Below are 19,852 nucleotides of genomic sequence, written 5' to 3' on the forward strand. Positions count from 1 at the left end.
GCAGGGGGGTATTTCCTTAAAAAGACCTCCAAGGAGAAGACAGAATTGCATTGGGGAGGACTGCCCAGCCACTCATGGCTTATCTGAGCAGTAAGATCCTGTCCTGTCTACCCTGTGGGTTGGGGTGGGAATCCATGGATGACAAAGTTCCTGTGGTTGGAAGTCATGACACAGGTGTGAGCTGCCACTGTGACCATTTTACTTGCTAAGGTTCTCTGTGTCTTAGAGCTGGGCACTTCCTGACACCATGGGACACTCTCTTGAGATCTCCAACATACGGAGCTACAGTCTGAAGTGGGTGAATCACTACCTTTTAATTTCCCTGTCACAGAAATTGGAAGCAAGGCAGGATGCAAGCCACTCTGGTTTTAGTAGGCCAAAACAAAAGACAATGTGTGTATGTTACAGCATGGGGATCTTAGGTGAGAGATAAGAAAGAACTTCCAGGCACGAAGGATTGTATCATATAAGAATAGGTAGCCTTGGCTGAGCATGATGGTGCATGTCTGCAATACCAGCTCCTTGGGAGGCTGAGACAGGAGGATCTCAAGTTCAAGGTCAGTTGGGGCATTTTAGTGAGACCTTGTCTCAAAATAAAACTTTAAAAAAGGGTTGGGGGACACAGGTCAGTGAGAAAGCACTTGCCTAGCATATGTGAGACCCTGGAAAATCCCTAGTACTGGGGCAGGGGGTAGAAAGTAGCCAAGAGAAATTGTGGAGGCTTGGCTTTTTTTAAGGGATGAAAGATAGGTGAGAAAAAGAAATCTCTAGAAGAGAAGGTTCTCTCATTTTCCAAGGATGGATAAGATGTCCTTCCAGAATCTTTATATCTCCAGGAATCCATTATTAATTCCCATCAAGATCTGGAGGCTGCGTCTTCATTCTACTCTTTTGGAGAAGAGAGGGATGGCGCAGGCAACCACCTTGCCCATATTTTCATTTTATTCCCATCTATTTACTTTATCCCCCAGTTACTATGAGGAAACTCAAGTCTTGGGCACTCATTGACAGAGCTTCACTTTGTCCCCTGAATTTTTCAGATAATTATTTGTTTTGGTGGAGGCGGGGGCATTGCTGGGGATTGAACCCAGGGGCACTTAACCACTGAGCTACATCCCTCAGCCCTTTTTATTTTGAGACAGGGTCTTGCTAAGTTGCTTAGGGCCTCACTAATTTGCTGAGGTTGGCCTTGAACTTGTGATCCTCTTGTCTCAGCCTCAGGAGTTGCTGGGATTACAGGTGGTGCTACCACACCTAGGTTCCAATAATTATTGATGTAATAATGGATTGTCTTTATATGGTGGTGTACTCTTTTCAAAGTGCTCTCATACCCAGTCTGTCATTTCATCATAAAAAGGGAAGGCGCACAAGTGCACGTGCCTGCAGGCGCTCACACACGAGCCTCATTTAGAAACACTGTCAATAGGACACTTCACTAGGCCTTCTCCTGAGTCTCACCAGTCCCTCAAGTGCTTCCTTGATATCTTCTGTCCTCTCTGCCATTGAAAGACTAGTTTTAGGGCTGGGGATGTGTCTAAAGGTAAAGTGCTTACCTGGCCCTGGGTTCCGAGTTTTATTAACATCTGGATGAAAACCACACTCATCTTAGAGTCATCTGCCTGGTCCTACCCAGAACGTCACCTCTTGGTTGCAATCCTCAGTTTATTTTCTTGGAAACTCAGGAGAGTAGAGACCCTGAGACCCAGGAATGAGCTGACCCTTGACTGAGAGTGCTGTTCAGTCTTCAGTCAGTCACCCACTCTTTCTCCGGAACCTTAGGAGAGACTTGCTAATTTTCTGTGCCCCCATGGTGCGTCCCTGTAAAACCACATCCCTCCTGCTTAAAACCACACTGGAAGTTCCAAGGGTCAGGCGATAAGACTTTCTGCAAAAGGGTCCCAACACTGATGACTCTCCTTGGTGTCCCTTCTGCACTGGGGACTGATGGTTGTCATTCTACCTCAGGAGAACTGAGGTCAGGAAGGAAGGGCAACAGGTAGGGCTGAATGACAAAGTCCAGGCCCCTTCCTCACCTTTAGTGTCCCCTTTCTTCTCCTGGGCTCCCCTCTTGGAGCTCTTCTTTACCCAGCAGGACAAGGGTACCAGGGCACTGGCTCCTTGGCCACCTGGATTTGGAACCCCACTGCACTCCCTCTGTCAAATGACAACTGAGCCTGCAGAGGGGTAAGTGGCTAGGACCCTGATGTGGGGTGGGGAGACCAGGAGGGAGAAGAGAAGGAAAATGTTCTCTCCTGGGCTAGATCTTCAACCTCCACAGTTCAGAGAGGGAGGCAGCTGGCCCCAGTTCTTCTCCTCTCCTCTCCAGCAAGCAGGGAGCTTTAGTTCAATCAGCTTCTGCTACTTGGACTAGATCAGTCTACCTACAGGTGACCTGGGTCCCCTCCAGCCCTGACACCCTCCACCATTTTGGCATCTACCCTGATCTTCTTGTGTGTGAGGCTAGATGTGATCCTTTAACATCCTCTGTCCTTGGTTCCCAGTGCTGGTCCCCAGTCTTCCCAGCATCACCTTTAGGAAAAAAAGTGACTAGAAAGATCCAGGCTTCATTCTATCATCTTCCAGTTCAGGGTCCTTGGAAATATCAGCTAATCCTCTTTCTCACTGCCAGCCTCCATTTCCTCACCTGCAAAGTGGGATAATAACACCTACTCTCACAGAGCCGTTGTAAAGGCCAGATGCATGATGAGTTTGGGAATGCGCTCACCGACACAAGTTGTCGCTATCGACCAAGCAGTCATGAATCCCTGCACTAGGCCAATTGCTCCTTGAGGACAGGGACTCCTCCTCATCTTTCTGAGCCCAGGGTCTGACCCAGAGTGGTGCTCCATAACTGGTAAAGGAACTGCCAGTTAGGTCAGAGAAGAGGATTGGAGCCCTCACACAGCAAAACAACTGGAGACACTGGAGGAGATCATAAAAAAAAGAAGAAGGAGGGGCGGGGGGAGGAAAGAAGGGAACCAACAGGGAGTGGCTGAGGGAAACCTTGGGAGAGCTCAGTACTTGGGAAACTACACACCAACAGGAGACATGCACATGATGGATGGGAGAAAGTTCTGAGGAGCAGAGCCATACACGCAGCTTTTACAATTCAGCCCTTAGAGACGATCGAGTCCAAACCCCTCCTTTATAGAGAAGAACCTGGCAGAATCACAAAGGCCTGAATTAGATTCCTGGTTATAAGCTGTGCAACCCCGGGCAAGTTAGTTTCTCACACTTGGCCACCATTTCCTCATCAGTGAAAAAGGAGACAATAATGCCTCTGTCTCCTAGGCTTATTGTGAGAATTAAATGAGATGATGCACATAAGATTGCCCACATGGGCTCAGTCTGGGAAGCAGGCTCTGCAAATGTCACTGGTTTTTTTTCCCCTTGCTCCTGAGTTCTTCATGTTTTCTCTTGTGTTTGAGACTAGATGTGAGAAGTGGGATTAAAAAGTCACAGGGTGAGCTGGATCCATGCTTGGGGACTGACAGTTTCAGCCTGGGGGATTTTGAAATGTGAGTAAGGCTATATTCTTTTCAAGTTTTTAATTGAGAACAGATAAATATTGTCAGCTCCAAAAGTGAAGGAGAAATAGTAACAGGTGGGCAGATATTAGGAAGGACAGAAAAGTTAATAGTTGAGCAACGTAGAAAGAACTTAACTTTTCTCTTCTGTATGTGTGTGGGGGGAGTGTGGTGAGGACAAGGGTTCTGGAACCTCTGCCTGGTCCCTAGTGTTGCCTAAGTTCTTGGACAATTTATTCTCTTCTGTGTTGGAGGAGAAAGGAGGATGAACTGTCTTGCCAGGTCCCCACCAACTGGGAGGTCTGTGTTGGGCCTGAGAACCCTCTCCTTGGCACTCCTGGCCAATGTGGATGGGGAATTTCGTTTCATTTTCATAGCTCCCACCCCTAGTGCCCCTTGGGGATTTCATACAACCCTGGGGTGCTCTCATGGAACATGGGCTTTCTAGGTCATCTTTGTTTATAGTTCCTTTAAAACCCAGAGACAAACCACCCATTAATTCATGCACTGCTGGGAAGGCGAATGTGTCTTTTAAAAATTCAAAGGAAGCCATTAAACCAAGTTGGTAACCATTGTAACTCATAATAAGCTTTCCTCTGTTTAAAAAAAAAAAAATGAGTCAGAGTGACTTTCCAGGAAGTTTGGTTACTGTAATTAGCTACTTCTTTTTTCTTGCCCTTAAAAACATACAGTAATTTGAGAATCACCTAGGCATTGATGCTACTAGCTAGGAGCTGAGCCCTGAAGGAAAATGTGGAGGGGCCTTGTAAAGCTGTAGTCCACACAAAAGTTGCAGACATCGCTATTTCTTTTCAGTTGAGAAGGAACCACACAGAAAGGATGAGTGAACAAAACCAATCCATGAGGAGGATCCACTTACTGTTGAGTGAAGGGGAACAGGGCACCCCAGCCACTTGTGTTCCAAGAGCACTTGGCAGTGATGCCCATTCTGTATATTATAAAATCGCAGCATCTTAATGAGGCCATTAGAAGCAATAATGATCACAGCTGCCCTGCACCAAGCCTATGCTAAGGGCTTTAGATATCATCTCGAGCAACTCTCAGCCCACTTTCTAAGACGAGCATTAATCTTCCCTCTTTACAGAAGAGAAGAGGATAAATGATTAGGTCACATAGCCAGTAAGCAGCAGAGATGCTCATTTCTCCAAGGTCTGTTTGATTCTAAATCCATACTTTTCAAAGCTCATCTGTTCCTGCCTCCTAAGAGGGCACAGTGGCTGGTCTGAAGTCACATGATACCTTGGCAGTATCCCTTGATGATATTCAGATTCTGTGGGTCCTAACCTATGTCTGGATTCTTTCTTCCTTAACTACTTTGTGCATAACTCCCACTGTCTCAGGAAGTCAGAATTTGTTCAGATGGTCTGTAACACATCAACCTTCCTAAGCTCCCCCCAGGATTGGATCCCCACCCCTTTTCTGGCTCACCTTCCAAGGTTCTGTGCAACTCGTTCTTACTCTTAGTACTAGTCCCCTGACTTGCTCAGGGTAATTGATGACAAAGCCCCTGTGCCAGTGTTTATGGTCTTTACCCACATGGACACTTGCTTAGACGTGTCCCAGGTAATAGGGCCCAGGTGAAAAGAGTTGGCTCTGGCCAGCCTGCTTCCAGGAAAGAGCAACCCAAATTCCTCAGGATCATGGCTCCTGGGCTGATTTTTCTCCAAGGGAAGAATGTCAGTGTGGGCACTATGCCCATCACTCTCCAGCTGAACTGATCTCAGATTCTTGAGATTAAAAGAAAAATTCTTCTCAACTGGGAAGAACAGGTACTCTCCACCACAGATCTTAGTAAACCATATCCAGCTAATAAAGCCATTGAAAAATGGGTGCCACTATCCTCAGTCCAGCTGTTCTTCCATACAAAGCAAATAGAAAGACTGGAACCAGGCAGGCTAGCTCATGCCTGCATTCCCAACCATTTGGGAGACCGAGGCAGGAGGATTGCAAGTTCGAGGTCAGCCTGGGCAACTTAGTGAGACCCTCAGCAACTCAGAGAGACCTATCTCAGAATAAAAAGTAAAAAGAACTGGGGATGTAGCTCAGTGGTAAACTTCCCCTGGGTTTAATCCCCAATCCCCAGTACATACCCCAGATTGTAGCTACCTGTTGTTATATGTGTACTGCATGCAAGTAGACACTATTTCAATAATTTGGGGAACACAAAAGCTTATGGAAAATGCATCTTGCAGATGAACCTCCAAGGCTTCCCAACTATCTTGTCTCTGATCCCAGATCTTTCAGCTTCAAGAATGGAACTAGAGTATTCCAGAAGACTTGAAAAAGACTTTAGCTTTAGGGGACATTGATTCTCTTCTAATTTCTATGTCTCTAATGATCCAGATGAAAGGCTAATTGAGGTCTTGTTGGGATGCTATTAAAATTATTTGGTGGAGTTACAATTTCTACTTATCTTTCTGTAAATTCTCTTTAATTACATAGAGTTTTCAAACCAAAGCTTGGGTCATGGAGGGAAAAGGAAGAGAGCTGTGAAACTTTCTTCTCAATCTTTTCTGTCTTCTTTCTTTTCTACATAAAGTAAAATTATCTCTAGGTATCAAGTCCTCCTCTCTGAGCCTATTTACCGTCCACACACACTTTATTTGGAAGGGAACATTTGTGCATGGGCTTCTTTGATTAGTTTCTTAAGGACTGTTAAGCTGGGTGTGATGGTGCATGCCTGTAATCCCAGCAATTAAGGAGGCTGAGGCAGGAAGATCACAAGTTCAGGGTCAGGCTGGGCAATTTAGGAAGACCCTGTCTCTAAATAAATAAATTAATAAATAAATAAATATTAAAGGGCTGGGGATGTAGCTCAGTGGTAAAGCACTCCTGGGTTCAATCTCCAGTACCAATACGTAAAATACAAATGCTTAAAGAAATAAGGACTATTGAGAAATATGGGGCTAAAAGACCCTGGTTCCATCTACTAAAAGAAGTCTCTACCTTAAGTTAGTCAGTGGCAACTGGAAACACAGCCTGCTGCTTCTAGCCATGTTGGACTGGCATCTCAAAATGAATCACAGGTCTGAGGGTCTAGCTTAGTGGTAGAGCACTTGCCTAGCATGTGCAAGGCCCCTGACACCCATCCCCAACACTGAAAAAGGGAATTGCCCTCCTAACTTTTTTGATTTGGTTTTGTTTTCTTAAGAATCTGGCTCTTTCCTGACTTCATTACAGAGGTTTGTTCCAGGGAGACCAGTATCTGTTATTCCAAAGCTCCAGGGTCCCATTTCAGATCACAGAGAATCCCCTTGCTTTCTAAGACTGGATGAAAGACCAAGCAAGAACAGACATTACCCTGCTGGACATTTTCCAACAACTTCCTCCCATACCCGGCTTGCCTGTTCCATCCCCAGAAGAGAAGCCCCTTACCTGGCTCCACGTGGCTGAGAGCACCTCGAGCGTCAGTGGAATCTGCTACATCCCCACTCATCTTGATATCTGCAGAGAAAACACAACTGATTTTAATAACAGGTCACAATTTTTCTTGCTATGACATATGTGGCTTTAACTAAACAGCAAAGATGAATGTGTAATTACAACAACCATCAGACTTTCAAATTCCTGATTCCCGAACATACAATCATTAGAATATTCATAAGCTTAGGGGCACAAATCCCCTCCTCCCGTGCCTGCCTCCCCTCCTTGTCTTCCTCCCCCTCTCCATTGCTACTGCAGGGTCTCACCTTTTGCATCATTGCTACTTCCTTCTACCACCAAGACTCAGTTGGCAAAAATGTAACAAGGGGAGGGGCATTGAGGTAGGGTGCGGAGCCCTTCCCATTCCCATCCTTCATTTTCTTTGGGATTTGGGAGATTTGTTTTATTTCTTTAAAGTAGCACCAGAAATCTCTCTCCTCCCTGCCCTGCTTTACCCAGGAAGGTACCTGTGAACCAAAGTTTACCCATCTCATCTTAGGTCCCCAGTTCTCTGCCTAACTCAGAGATCAGTGCACCCTCTAGGGATCAAACCCTAGCTCCTGTGTCACTCGTGTTGAAGATCCTGTTCTTTGGAGACCCTTACCTTCTCTTCTACTCCTTCAACTTGCTCAGTGAGAAAGTGTGTCACTACCCTGCTGAGAAAACATACCTACACAGGGCCCCATTATCAGCCCCCCAAGCCTGGCTGGTCTGGCCTCTCCCGCCCTGCTTCATTTTAATAAATTAAACATTTACCCATAACAGTCAGCTGCCACCACCTATGAGGCCCCTAAGTCTCCTCCCGGGTCAGCAGAGGCAAGGAAAGAGGCAACTTTGAACTAACTCTCTGGACTCCTCTCCTTATTAAACCACCCAAATACTGAAGCTATTAAAGACAGAAGAATATTTTATTCAAATCAGGGTGACCCCCCCTTTCACCCTCACCCTCTTCTCTAGGGCAGCACTTTTAACTCTTTCAAACCTGATAGTCTTGGTGAGCCAATTTGCATAGTCGGCTCCCCAGCCAATCCCACTCAAGAAGGCAGCCTTAATTTGCATCTGGTAATCAGACAGTTGGCAGTCTGGATGTCTGAGGTCTGGAGATGATCAGAATGAGGGGAAAGGCTGGACTTCTGCCTCAGGAAAAGAGGGGAGAAAGCCTGTGTTTTTAAAGGGCAGTGATTGTGTATAGCTCTGGCAGAGATTTACACCTGCTGGGTGTTGTGACTGAGGTACCAAGCACGATGGGAAGAAGGGGAGTCAAGAACACTCCAGGAGTCAGTGGGGGGTGGGGGACTAAGATGACCCTAGGAGTTCTATGAGACCTGTCGATTGAATGAGAACTCCTTGGTAAACACTTGGTGCTCCATGAAGCCCTCCCCAGACATTGGGGATGCACTTAGTGGAGACCCTGCAACCATATGGACCTCCTGGGCATTGCACCTGGACATTTCTTGAGCCTGACTTCAGTCCTTCCTGCTTCGATTTCAAGCTGTACTGTCTGCCATGCATGAGCATGCAGAAAGATCAGTGTGAGCCACCTGAACATATTTGCAAAGGGCCTCTGTGGTTGCTCGCTTCTGCTCCAACGGAGAAGTGGGCTTCACTTTTCCCCCCCACCTCTGCAGTGCTGGTGATCCCTAAAACATGGGCATTGCCCAACATAGACCTGAGCTCATACTGCACTGCGGGGATTCTTCAACAGGGTTGAGAAAACCCCACAATCAGAGACTGCCTGGAAGGCACAGGGTAGAAGTTCTCTCCCTTTGCTGGTTTTAACCTGCTTCAGTAGAGCTGGGAGTCAGAGTAGGAATCTGGGCATCAGACAAATCTGGGTTTAATCCCTGGCCCATCACTCATTAGCTGGGGGACTCTAGATATGTGAATGACAATTTTCTCATCTAAATAAAAAAAGGGGGATAATGAAAAATACCTCCCAGGGTTATTGTGAGAATTAAACAAAATAATGAATAAAAACAAAGTAAGCACCTAATAAAAACACTAATCCAACAGACACTGACTTAGCCCTTCCTCTCTGGCCTCCTTGTCCTGCCCCTCTCTCAGCCTCCTTCCCATTATCAGAAACAGCTTTGGTTTTCTGTCTTGGCAACTTTGTAACTTGTTCTTGACCTAAGGATCATTAACATCCTCCAAATTCTGCCTTCATAGGAGAAGTGTTCAAGGGGACAGGGAAAGGTTGAGAGGCAGGGAAGCCGGGGTGATGATCAGAGTCTCTGAATCAACTTATTTCAAACTCCTGCCTTTAAAAGGAAACTCTTTGAGCTAAGCCACGATATTATACTTGTAACCCAAATTCTTCCAACACCCATTCCCTACATCACTTTTAAGTATACCCAGAGCCTTTCTCATTCATCTTTTAAGTTAGCTTGAACTTTAGTTTTTATGTCTAAAGGTCAGTTTTGAAGGCATCAGAAGACCCTCCACTCTGCCAGGGCTCTGCAACATCATAGTACTTTAGGCTTGCACAGGGATTTGAGTCTGCTTGGAGGGACAAGGCAAGATGACCTGTCAAACCTCTCCTTCAGTCCCATAGGATGCTAAGATACCCAGAACCTGTTCTTGTTGGGTAGGAGGTTGAGGCTGATGGGTGGGACAAGCGCTTGGGTCTCAGCCTAAAAATGGGCCAACACCGAAACTCACTGGGATGCTTAACCCTTCACCTGTTGAACAGCACTTGCCAGGAGGCAGTGAGAGAGGTGTGGGGTGGGGCCAGGATTCTCTGTGTTCTTATCTCAGCCCTACTGAGTAGGCTCCTTGCCATCACTCCCTTCCCTGGGGAGGCTCAGCTGTGCTGTGTAAGAGCCCAGACCCTCATCTGCCTTAGCCAGCACCATCATGCCCTAAAGCTGCCCTAGACCTCCCTGAGCTGTGGCCTTGAAGGAGAAGCCCCTCCTTAAAATCTGTGAATGGGAAGGGAAGCCCCAGAGGCATTCTTCCCCCAGGTTGCTGGCTGTTAACAGGCTGAGTGACCACAGTGTCCAGAAAACCTCCTGGGACGAGGTTACTCTAGGAAAGCAGAAGCCCAATATGTCTCACTTGGTACCCATTTTCATGTCATTGGAAAGGACTGAATCTTATACCTGGATCCTCCCTCATAAGCTGTTGGGAGTACTTCTACCAGGGAAATTTTAAGGAACCTGCCAGTCCCATTTCTGAGCTAGCCAAAGCCCCAACTCTCCCCTGGAGGAGATTCCTTCTCTCTTCTTTTCCCTCCCATAATCAGGCCATATGACCCACATGTCATTCCTGAGTTCTAACTGACTTTGAGATGCTCAACCCCTCTTTCCCAACCCTGATGGTGAATAGCTCACAGACAGAAGCGCAGAAACAGACACACACCCTGGAGCTAGCCAGGTATTCCCCCTCTGCTGGATTCGCACCATTTCTCCCTGTCCTTCCCTCCATAGCTGACTGGCTGGTCTCACAGCCTGTTTTTGGCTTAAGAGTGGGGTGCCCCTCCTTGGCTGGGAGCCCCTGTGTCTGGTGGCCTCTTGCCTACTCAGGTCTTAGTGTTCCTATATGAGAGATACTTTATAAAGTACAAAGTGCTAAAGCTCCAAGCAAACCTGAGTCATGGCTTGCACACAGGTTATCAGAGAAAGAAGATGGCACTGACTCAGGGGCTACAGAGCTAGTGGAGCTGTGTGAACCGAACAGGGGGCAGGCTATGCCCTCGCCTGTGTGCTCTTATTCTGCTTCCTTCCCCCATCTAAAATGTCCTAGTAAATCAATCAAGGAGGAGTTCCCAGGCCCCAGGACTAGCACTTCACAGGGGAAGTCCTTTTTATCAAGGATCACCAGGATACTGGAACATTATGGTGGGAAAAACATGGTACTCAAGAGAGACCAATTTTCTACAAAGAGAATCCTAAAGAACCTTAGAGAGGGGCCCATAATATGACAATGCATAGAGGGAAGAGGGACCCCCACATGCACAGCAGGGCCCTTTCAGAAAGGCCCTACAAAGATGACCTTGAACTGAAAAATCCACCAAGAAAACCCAATCAAAAACTGCACAGAAAGTTTCAAATTGAGGGACCTATTGGAGGTGCCCTGAAGGGAAACCAGATAGCTCAGAAGAGCCAAGACTAAGAACTGTTACAGGGTGGCCCAACAGCCCTGAGGGAGATGGACTGAAAAATGAGCAGCGAGTGACCATAGACAGATGAACCTGCCCCAAGGTGGAGGACGTCTTTGTGTCTGGCATCCTGGCCATCAGGAGAAGGGGGTGAAGCTGTTGTCTGGGAAGCATCAGCCCAGAGCTGGCTCCAGGGGAAGCCATGGGGGCTTGGGTCTCTCTTCCACCTCACTTCCTCTCCCACCATCCACTAGACACTCTTAGCTCCTAGGCTGCTTCCCTACCAGGTCCCAGCTGTCCCACCTCCTCCCATTTCCCCAGAGCAGGAGCTTCCAGTAGATGAGGAGGTGGAAAACCCCCAGGAAGTCTCTGATCTTGGTCCTGAAGAACTCCCCACCCTCTCCAGGGGCCCACCTTTGTAGGAGTCTTGTTCCTATTTGAACCCTGGCCTTCTCAGCAGGAAGCAGAAGAAGGAAAAACAGCTGTCTAGGGGATCTGCTCCAGGCACCCCCACCCCCGATGTCAAAACCACAGGGTCAGGGTCGGGGCTGGGGATGTGGCTCAAGCGGTAGCGCACTCGCCTGGCATGCGTGCGGCCCGGGTTCAATTCTCAGCACCACATACAAACAAAGATGTTGTGTCCGCCAATAACTAAAAAATAAATATTAAAATTCTCTCTCTCTCTCTCTCTCTCCCTCTCTCACTCTCTCTTTAAAAAAAAAAAAAAAAAAAAAAAAACACAGGGTCTAGAAACAGACTTTCCTCAGATACTGGATGACACCCAGCTGGATGGCTCCTTCAGTCTCACCTAGGCCTTCCTGGCACGTCCTGGGGAGCCACTGAATATCAACACCTCTCTGCCAGCCAGCCTTTCACTCAGGCCTGCTGGGAAACAGTGCTTGAGGAAGTGAGCTCCCCAGCTCCCCTGAGTATCCACTGCCACTTGTTTTAAGGATTGGTAGGACCCAAGAAGGGCCTTCAGCCTGCTCTTTTCCTTAGGGTGGGTCAGGAGTTGCCTCCTCCTCCTCACTGTTCTTCCAGAAAGGAGTGCAAGCAAAAAACGAAACCCTTAGCAACCTTGAAATTCTAAATAAAGATCACTTGGTCCTGGCCTCTTTGAGACAAGGTGCTGGGTTTGAAGTGATCAAGCCAAGTACAGATTTCTCCCCCAACCCCTACCCGCCACCTCCAGTACTGGGGACAGAACCCATGGGCACTTTACCACTGAGCTACACCCACAGTCCTTTCTTTTTATTGTATTTTATTTTGAGATAGGGTCTCACTAAGTTGCCAAGGTGGGCCTCGAACTGGTGATCCTCCTGCCACACTCTCCGTAGTCACTGAGATTACAGGTATGCACCACAGCACCTGGCAAGTCAGATAGTTTTCTTCACTTTGTTATTTGCTCACCACTCACTCTCACCCTCAACCTCACCCCCAAGCCCACCCCACTGTCCCAGCATAGCTGTGGAATAGGGATCAGCAGGGTAAATGGAGGGATCATGGTTCACTCTATGCCCATGTTCATTCACTCAGGGAAAATGGACTCCTGGCAATGGTTTTCCACGTCCTGCGTGCCCAGCCTCAGGAAAGGAGGTCATGGGACATGGGACCCAGAGGATGTAAATGTCACCACCCCCTCTGGCACACAGGCCCATCATGCACCTAGCCTAGAGCACAGCAAAGACCTGCAGAGCATGTGAGTGGGCACACCTCCCACACATGCAGACACACCTGGAATGCATGTGCAAGTATTTTCAGTCCCCACAACATTCCACTTCTAGGGTCTGCTCCACCACGTCTTCCAAGACACACGGGGACAGGTAAATATTCCCCCGAGACACACACAAAGATACAAGCTTGCACAAGCCCTAATCAATACACGTGCAGTATGGCACCTGCCCTCAGGTGTGCCTCTATAATTGCCCCACCCCACCCACTTCTTCTAAGCCTCCCCCAACAAATGCCCACTTTGCCTCCATTTCACATAGGTGCCCGGACACCAAAGGTGTAGCATGTGGATACACGTATTTTCTTCACTTATACACTCCCAGGTCCACACCCCTGGCTGAGGGAGCGAACCACCCATCTCCTGCCACATCATGGGACTACAGCAATTCAGCACACCCAAGTCCCTTGCAATGCCGGCTCCCCAGGTCTGGGGCTTCAGGAGTGCCCCACGCCCTCACCCTCTTTCTTTTCCAAGGTTCCTTATCCCAGACTTATTCCCTTTAGTTCCCCAGACAGCAACCCACTCCCGCCCCAAGACGACCCGCTATCCACACTGCCCTCTCCTGGCCGCTGGGGAATAAGTCCCCCTCCCGCCCCCGTCGCCCCCTGGTGTCCCTCTCCTTCACCCCTTTCCGCGCGCAGTGACACCTGTCAGAACTCCCTCCGCCCCTCACCTGGGTGCGCGGACTCCAGATTCACCATCCTGCCCCAGGCGGGGCCAAAGCCAGTGCCTCCCCAGGCCCCTCGCGTCTGCCCCAGCCGGGCTCCCTGGGAAGCCAGGGTCTCCTTCCTCCCGCCCCCGGCCGCCGCTGCCGCGGGAGCCGCTGCCGGAGCCGTCGCCACAGCCGTCGCGCGCTCCGCTGCTCCGGCCCGGCCAGCACTCAGCGCGGCCAGGATTGCCACACTCCCCAGGTGAGCACGCGGCGCGGGGCGGGGGCCGCTGGCCACGCCCCCTGGCAGGGCCCCCGCGCCTGGCCTTGGGCCTATGCAAAGCAGTATTTGCATACTGGGGAGCAGGGGGCCTGGTGAGGGGGTCCGGGTGCTGCCGGGGCGGGTCCGACCCCGCAGAACACCTGTCTGCTGGGACCCGGCCTGGCGGCCCCTCCCCACCACACCCGCAGCGGTCCAGCGCGCCCTTTTTAGGAACTCTGCTGGGGTATCCAGCCGGGCCTGAGCTTCTGTCTGGACAGGCTCCCGAAGAGTAAGCCTGCGAGGAACCTGGAGTGTTTGGAGAAGCCTTGCGGGTGTGCTGGAAAGAATCTGGTGTTGGAATCCTTCCTTTCAAGCGCTTCCCAGCTGTGCGGTATGGGACAGGCTCTTCACCTCCCTGAACTCATGTTACTCATCGGTAAAACCGGGCAGGGACAGAGCAAAATGGGCATCTATCTGGGTTAAGCAGGTGTCCAAGCTCACCTACTCCCCAGTGCTCTCGCTCAATATTGTGGGACTTAGATGGCCCCCAGCTTATTATCACATTTTCCAGTGGAGGACAACTGCACCTTGCCTGCCATTCCCTGCCCCCAGGTTGCAGGTTGCTGTGAGACTCTATGAGAAATGGATGTGGAGATGATTTGCCAGTGCTGGGGGGGTTATGGTGACAGCCACTTTCCAAAGCTTGTGACTTGTCCAATGGTACAGGATTCCCCAGTAACAGAGTCTGGCTGGAATCAGATCTCTGGACTCCCATTCTAGTTTCTTTGCAGCACCCATCATAAACTCATTGCTCAAGACCCCACCCATCCTCTTTCCTCCTCTCTTCAGGGGCCAATAAATGATTCCAAGGAAAAGGGACCACCTGCATGAAAGTTCAGAAAGCCACGTGCAATCAGGAGGATAAGGCCCTGCCTTATTTTCCAGAGGACACCCTATCAACCTCCCATCACCTTACTGCCAAGGTCTATTTTCTGCTCACAGAGCAGGTCTTGGGCTTTTCTGCCTCTAGGCCTTGTTTACAACGTTCTTTCCTCCTGGAATGTACACCCTGATAATTCCTAATACAATACCTAGCATTTATTGTGCTTTCACTATGTGCCCCGCATGGTGCTGACCAACAGTTTAAAGGCATCTTTGATACCTTTAGATCTCATTTAGTGCACATAACCAGTAAATTGTACCATTATTATTTCCATTACAGATGGAAAAAATGAGGTGTCAGAAGTTTGACTTCCCATGTTACGCAGTCAGTGTGGGAGCTCCTGACCTAAAAGCACTGCTGTCTACTCCGTCTGCCCACCATTCATATGTCCCCTCCTTTTAAAGTAGAAAGTGATCTGATCTTTTTCTGAATTACTAGGATATTTCAATGTTCTTAATAGCCTTTGTGGAGTGTTATGTGAGTCTCTCCTTAGGCTACCTCCTGGCTATTCATTTTATTGCCCCTCTTCCAAGTACCCTAGAACACTGTTGGGCACATACCAGGCATTAGAAGGTGTTTAGTGCCCAGCAGCTGAGGCAGAATGACAGCAAGTTTGAGGCCAGCCTGGGCAAGTTAGCGACACTCTGTCTCACAATAAAATAAAAAGGGCTGGGGATGTAGCTCCGTGGTAGAGCACACTTGGGTTCAATAGCCAACACTGCAAGAAAAATAAAATTTTGAAAGAGAGAAAAGAAAACATGAAAAGATGTTCAATGGGTGTTGTCAGAGTCCTGGAGGAACAGGAAATGCTGAAGTGCATAGTGCCAGTCATGTCTACCTCTCCTGTCCTAGAAAGAAGAGAGGGATCTTCTTTTTGTTCCTTCTGGTTCTTATTAGGGGAAGAGATCAGCAATGACTTCTTGGAGGCTCAAGTGACCCCAGGGGTCCCTTCCTTCCCTCCCCACTATCCTCCTTTCCTTCCCCTCCCCCACTTCATGTTTGGTCCCTTCCCTGAGGTCCATGTCTTATCTACAACTACACTCACCTGTCATGGTCCTAGAAAAATGCCTGCCTGAAGTTAATATACCCCAGTATACTTGTGATTTCCATATCTCTATTTGCATATCATTTGCATGGCTATGTGCACCTAGGGTCTAGTTCTCTGGCACCCTATCTGGGACCTGTTGCACTTTTCCATGTGCAAAGTCACATATTTTTCCTCTTGGGTTTAGTTTTCCAGAAGCCAGAGAAGCTTGTATCTGATGATGTTCAAAGGTCTCTGGGGCTCCAGCAGCCTGGAATTCTGAGGGGTGAGAATAAGGGGGAGATGGAGTTCTTGGGGAGGGGGACACTGAGAAAGAGATAGGCACTTGCAAGTCTACAGTTGGAAGCAAACCTTTGAGTTCCAAACATGGGGCAGGGAGCTAGGAAGATGGGAGGGATGGGGTCAGGGTGGTGAAAGTGGCAGGTATTACCTCAGGTTCAGCCATTCACTCATTCATTTCAATAAATATTGGTTAAGTGCTTCCTACATGCCAAGAACTGTGCCACAATTGAACACGTGCTGTCTTTTTTAGTCAGCACAAATTTACAAGGAAAGTACGATCATTAGACCCCTTTTATAGACAAGGAAACTGAGGTTCAGGGAGGTTAACAGTGGATGGCAAGGTTGGGATTTAGAAGCAGACAGTGCTTTAATCTTGCCCTGCAGCTTCTGAGCCTTCCCTTCTCTTCCCTTCCTTTTATTGTCATATAACTTGAAGAACCTAGATATCATCTGCCCCCGTCTCACAGAACCTGAGGCCCAGAGCAAGAGGGACTTGCCCCAGGTCACAGACCTAGTGGAAGGCTGAACAGAGGACCACCTCTTTTTCCCTGCTTGTGCATTTCCTGGGTCTTGAAAGTCTGTGTGTGTGTATGTGTGTGTGTGTGTGTGTATGTGATGTGTGATGTGTGTATGGAGCCAGAGAGAGACATTTTCTATTCCCTCTTTCTCTGATTTGCTTAATAATCATTTTAATTAGATGAACTGAATTGCGAGTGTGAAAGACCCCTTATCCCCTCACTCCTCTTTCCCAGCACAGTAGTCTCCATGAAACCAGATTTTTGAGTTCTGGGCTGGTGGGGAAGCTGCCCCCGCAGGCCTAATGACTCCAAGGAACTGTTAGCTCTGGAGAGGAAAAGCTGTGGGGAAGAGAGAGATAGGAGGCTTCCCGGAAGTTAAAAAGGAACAGAGGAAAGAAAGGGAAAAGAAGCAAAGACAAGAAATTTCAGTGCCTTTGGACATCAAAAGAGTGATATGCAAATGAAATGCAAATACAATGCAAATTACCGCTCCCTCCTTAACCCCACCCTCTCTCAACAGCTGGAGTTTTTTCAGAGAGTAGCCAAAGTTTTACACAGGGACACAGTGGTTCTGAAATGGTGATCCACTCTGATCCCTATCCAGGTCCTCCGGGACCTTCTGGTGTGACATCTGACCCTACTGTGGGGGAGTCACAAACTCCCCAGGCTTTATTTCCCCTTGAGCATAGGATCAGCTTCTTTTGTTTCAAGGCCAAAAGAATGTAAGAGCTGGGGTTCCCCTTCCCACCACGAGGGCTGGAAATGACCTTAACCTGGAGAGTGTGATGGCAGAAGGGAGATGGCCATGGCCCTGTTTCTCCCTCTGTGGGCAAAAGTGGCCATCTGGTCTGCAGGCCTGCTCACACTCCCATTTCCTGTCATGTCAGCTGGATTGAGTTGTCAGGGCTGGGAGAGGGAGGAGAAAGAGGAGTCCTGGAAGGCCACCAAGCAACAAGTACCTTCTAGCTTCTTCTATCTGCCAGATAGGCCATGCGGACCAGAGTGTGGGGATGCAGGGTGGGCGGTCACTCCCTGCCTTGGGGCAATCAGAGCAAGTGGATCCAAGCTCAGACTTCCCTCCAAAAAGCAGATATAAAAAGGTAGAGGCCAGGAAGAACTTCCAGGTGTTTTGAATCATACCTGGAAACCTGATGGCATCAGCGCCAGGAGGCTTATTGCAGAAGGTTGGCAAAGGGGTTAGTGCCAGGGTGACAAAATGAGAGGTGTTCTGGGAACCAGGATAAAGCGACTGCGTCTGGGGAGTGGACAGAAAAGTATGTGGGAGTCAGGATACAGAGCTATTCCCTGTTCTGATGTCCCTGATGCTGAGACCCCGCCTCTCTGCATCTCCATGCCAGTACCTGGCCTTCACCTATGGCCATTTTGCCCTTGAAGTTTTGGAATAATAGGTGAAAATAATATGGCTCTGTTTTCCAGTCAACCTTTTTATTATTATTATTATTATTATTATTATTATTATTATTATTATTATTATTTTACCTTGAATTCAGCATTGAGTCTGAGCTAGACCTTCCTAATTGTACCTTCAGCAGAGCCCTTTCCTGGCTCTCAGCCCACTTCAGGTCAGGTAGGCCTCCTCAGGTTTCTGTCCATCTGAACGTTCAGCGCAAGTCTAGGCCCAGCGCGCCCTCTTGTGGCAATCCATTCATGTGATCCTGACTTTTTGCACCCATACCTATAAAGCTGGAGAGGTCTCCACCCAGGAATGCACCTGTGGCTGGGGGAACCCTAGGTGAGGACCCCAGGTTCAGGCAAGCAGGAGATATTGACTTCTATATTCAGATCACTGTATGGTCTCCAGTTTCTGTTGCCCACCAGAGGCTGGGCCTCCACAGAACCCCGCTGGAATCAGTAGGCTTCGTTTGGCTTAGTTGACACAGAGACAGGAGCCCCCAGCTGTCTGTCCTGTGACTGGACAGCTCTTCCATTAACATGTCATACCTCTCCACTGCCCTTGAGCTTCTGGGCTGCATGCCTGCTCTGCACCCACACACAAAGGGGATCAGCAGCCATTTATTCATCCATCCAAAGTTAGATACTGAGTACACACTAGAGCTAGGAGCAGGGAATGTAATGAAAATTGCCCCTGCCCCCGGGAAGATCCATCTGTTGGTACTTGTGGGCCAGTGAGCACATCCCTCATTCTATGACACCTCCCCTACTGGGAAGTGGAGGGTGCTAGGGGGACCTGCTGTGGGGCAAACCTTGCCCAAATCTGGTGGTGGGCATCAGGAAGGGCTTTCTGGAGGAAGAAACATCTAAGCTGAGATCCTAGCTAAGAGGGGAGGGAGTGATACACACAAAGAGAGCCCCTGACACACCAGAGGGTGCATGGACGTCTGGGTACTACAGGGAAGGACTGCATATGCGACGTGGAAAAGCAGGAATGGTGGGGTGGTGACAGTTCTGCAGGGAGGACCACGAACCTGCTGTGACTTGGATAGGTGGAGATAATTCAGTGATGCCACTACCAGCTGTCTGTGACACACATCATGGCCAATTGCAGCACAGCCTTGAGTCCCACGTTGGGAAGTGTTGAGAGGAGGCTGTGACGGAGTGGGAGAAGCAGGACGGAGGTGGAGAGGAACTTGGGTTTGAGGCATATTTAATGTTGTTCTTAAGATGGGAAAGAGTTCAATACTGCCAGGCAGGGCTGATGGAAGAGATAAGTAGAAGAGAAAGAGGGGATGATATTCCAGAGAAGTAGGTCCCCAAGGAAGGGGCTGGGATTCAGATCCTGAAGGTGGGGGAGAAGGGACACTTCTCCCATTACAGGAGAGACTTCTGGACAGAACAGAGTGGATGAAGGTCAAAGAGAGGTGCAGTGTCCCAGCCTTCTGCTCTCTGTGATGAAGGAAAGAAGGGAGCTAGCCGAGCATGGTGGTGCACACCTGTAATCCCAGCAATTTGGGAGGCTGAAGTGGGAGGATCATAAGTTCAAAACCAGCCTCAACAACTTAGTGAGGCCCTAAGCAATTTAGTGAGAACGTATATATATATTTTTTTAATATTTATTTTTTATTTCTCAGTGGACACAACATCTTTGTTTGCATGAACATCTTTGTTTGTATGTGGTGCTGAGGATCGAACCCGGGCCACACACATGCCAGGCGAGCACGCTACCGCTTGAGCCACGTCCCCAGCCCCGTGAGAACGTATATTAAAAAATAAAAAGGGCTAGGGATGTGGCTCAGTGGTCAAGTGCCCCTGGGTTTAATCCCTGGTTAAAAAAAAAGAAAAAGAAAAAAGAAGAAAGGAAGGAAGGAAGGAAGGGAGGGAGGGAGGGAGGGAGGGAGGGAGGGAGGGAGGGAGAGAAAGAAAGAGCTAAGA

General features: G+C 48.7%; 1 protein-coding gene across 2 annotated transcripts in view; it reads right to left on the minus strand.

Moving 5' to 3' along the window:
- The window catches only part of POU2F3 (POU class 2 homeobox 3), a gene marked incomplete at its 5' end in the record, with an annotated part of 80,850 nt that extends 67,347 nt beyond the window's left edge, over positions 1–13,503 (minus strand). For both annotated transcript variants that reach the window (XM_081280588.1, XM_081280587.1), the window contains 2 exons: positions 6,924–6,992; positions 13,476–13,503. In XM_081280588.1, the coding sequence (XP_081136714.1) occupies positions 6,924–6,992; positions 13,476–13,503 (97 nt within the window). The remainder of the gene's footprint in view (positions 1–6,923; positions 6,993–13,475) is intronic.
- Positions 13,504–19,852: the final 6,349 nt, after the last annotated feature.

This window comes from Spermophilus citellus, assembly GCF_964194105.1.
Source record: "Spermophilus citellus genome assembly, chromosome: 2".
In the NCBI taxonomy this organism is placed as follows: Eukaryota; Metazoa; Chordata; class Mammalia; order Rodentia; family Sciuridae; genus Spermophilus; species Spermophilus citellus.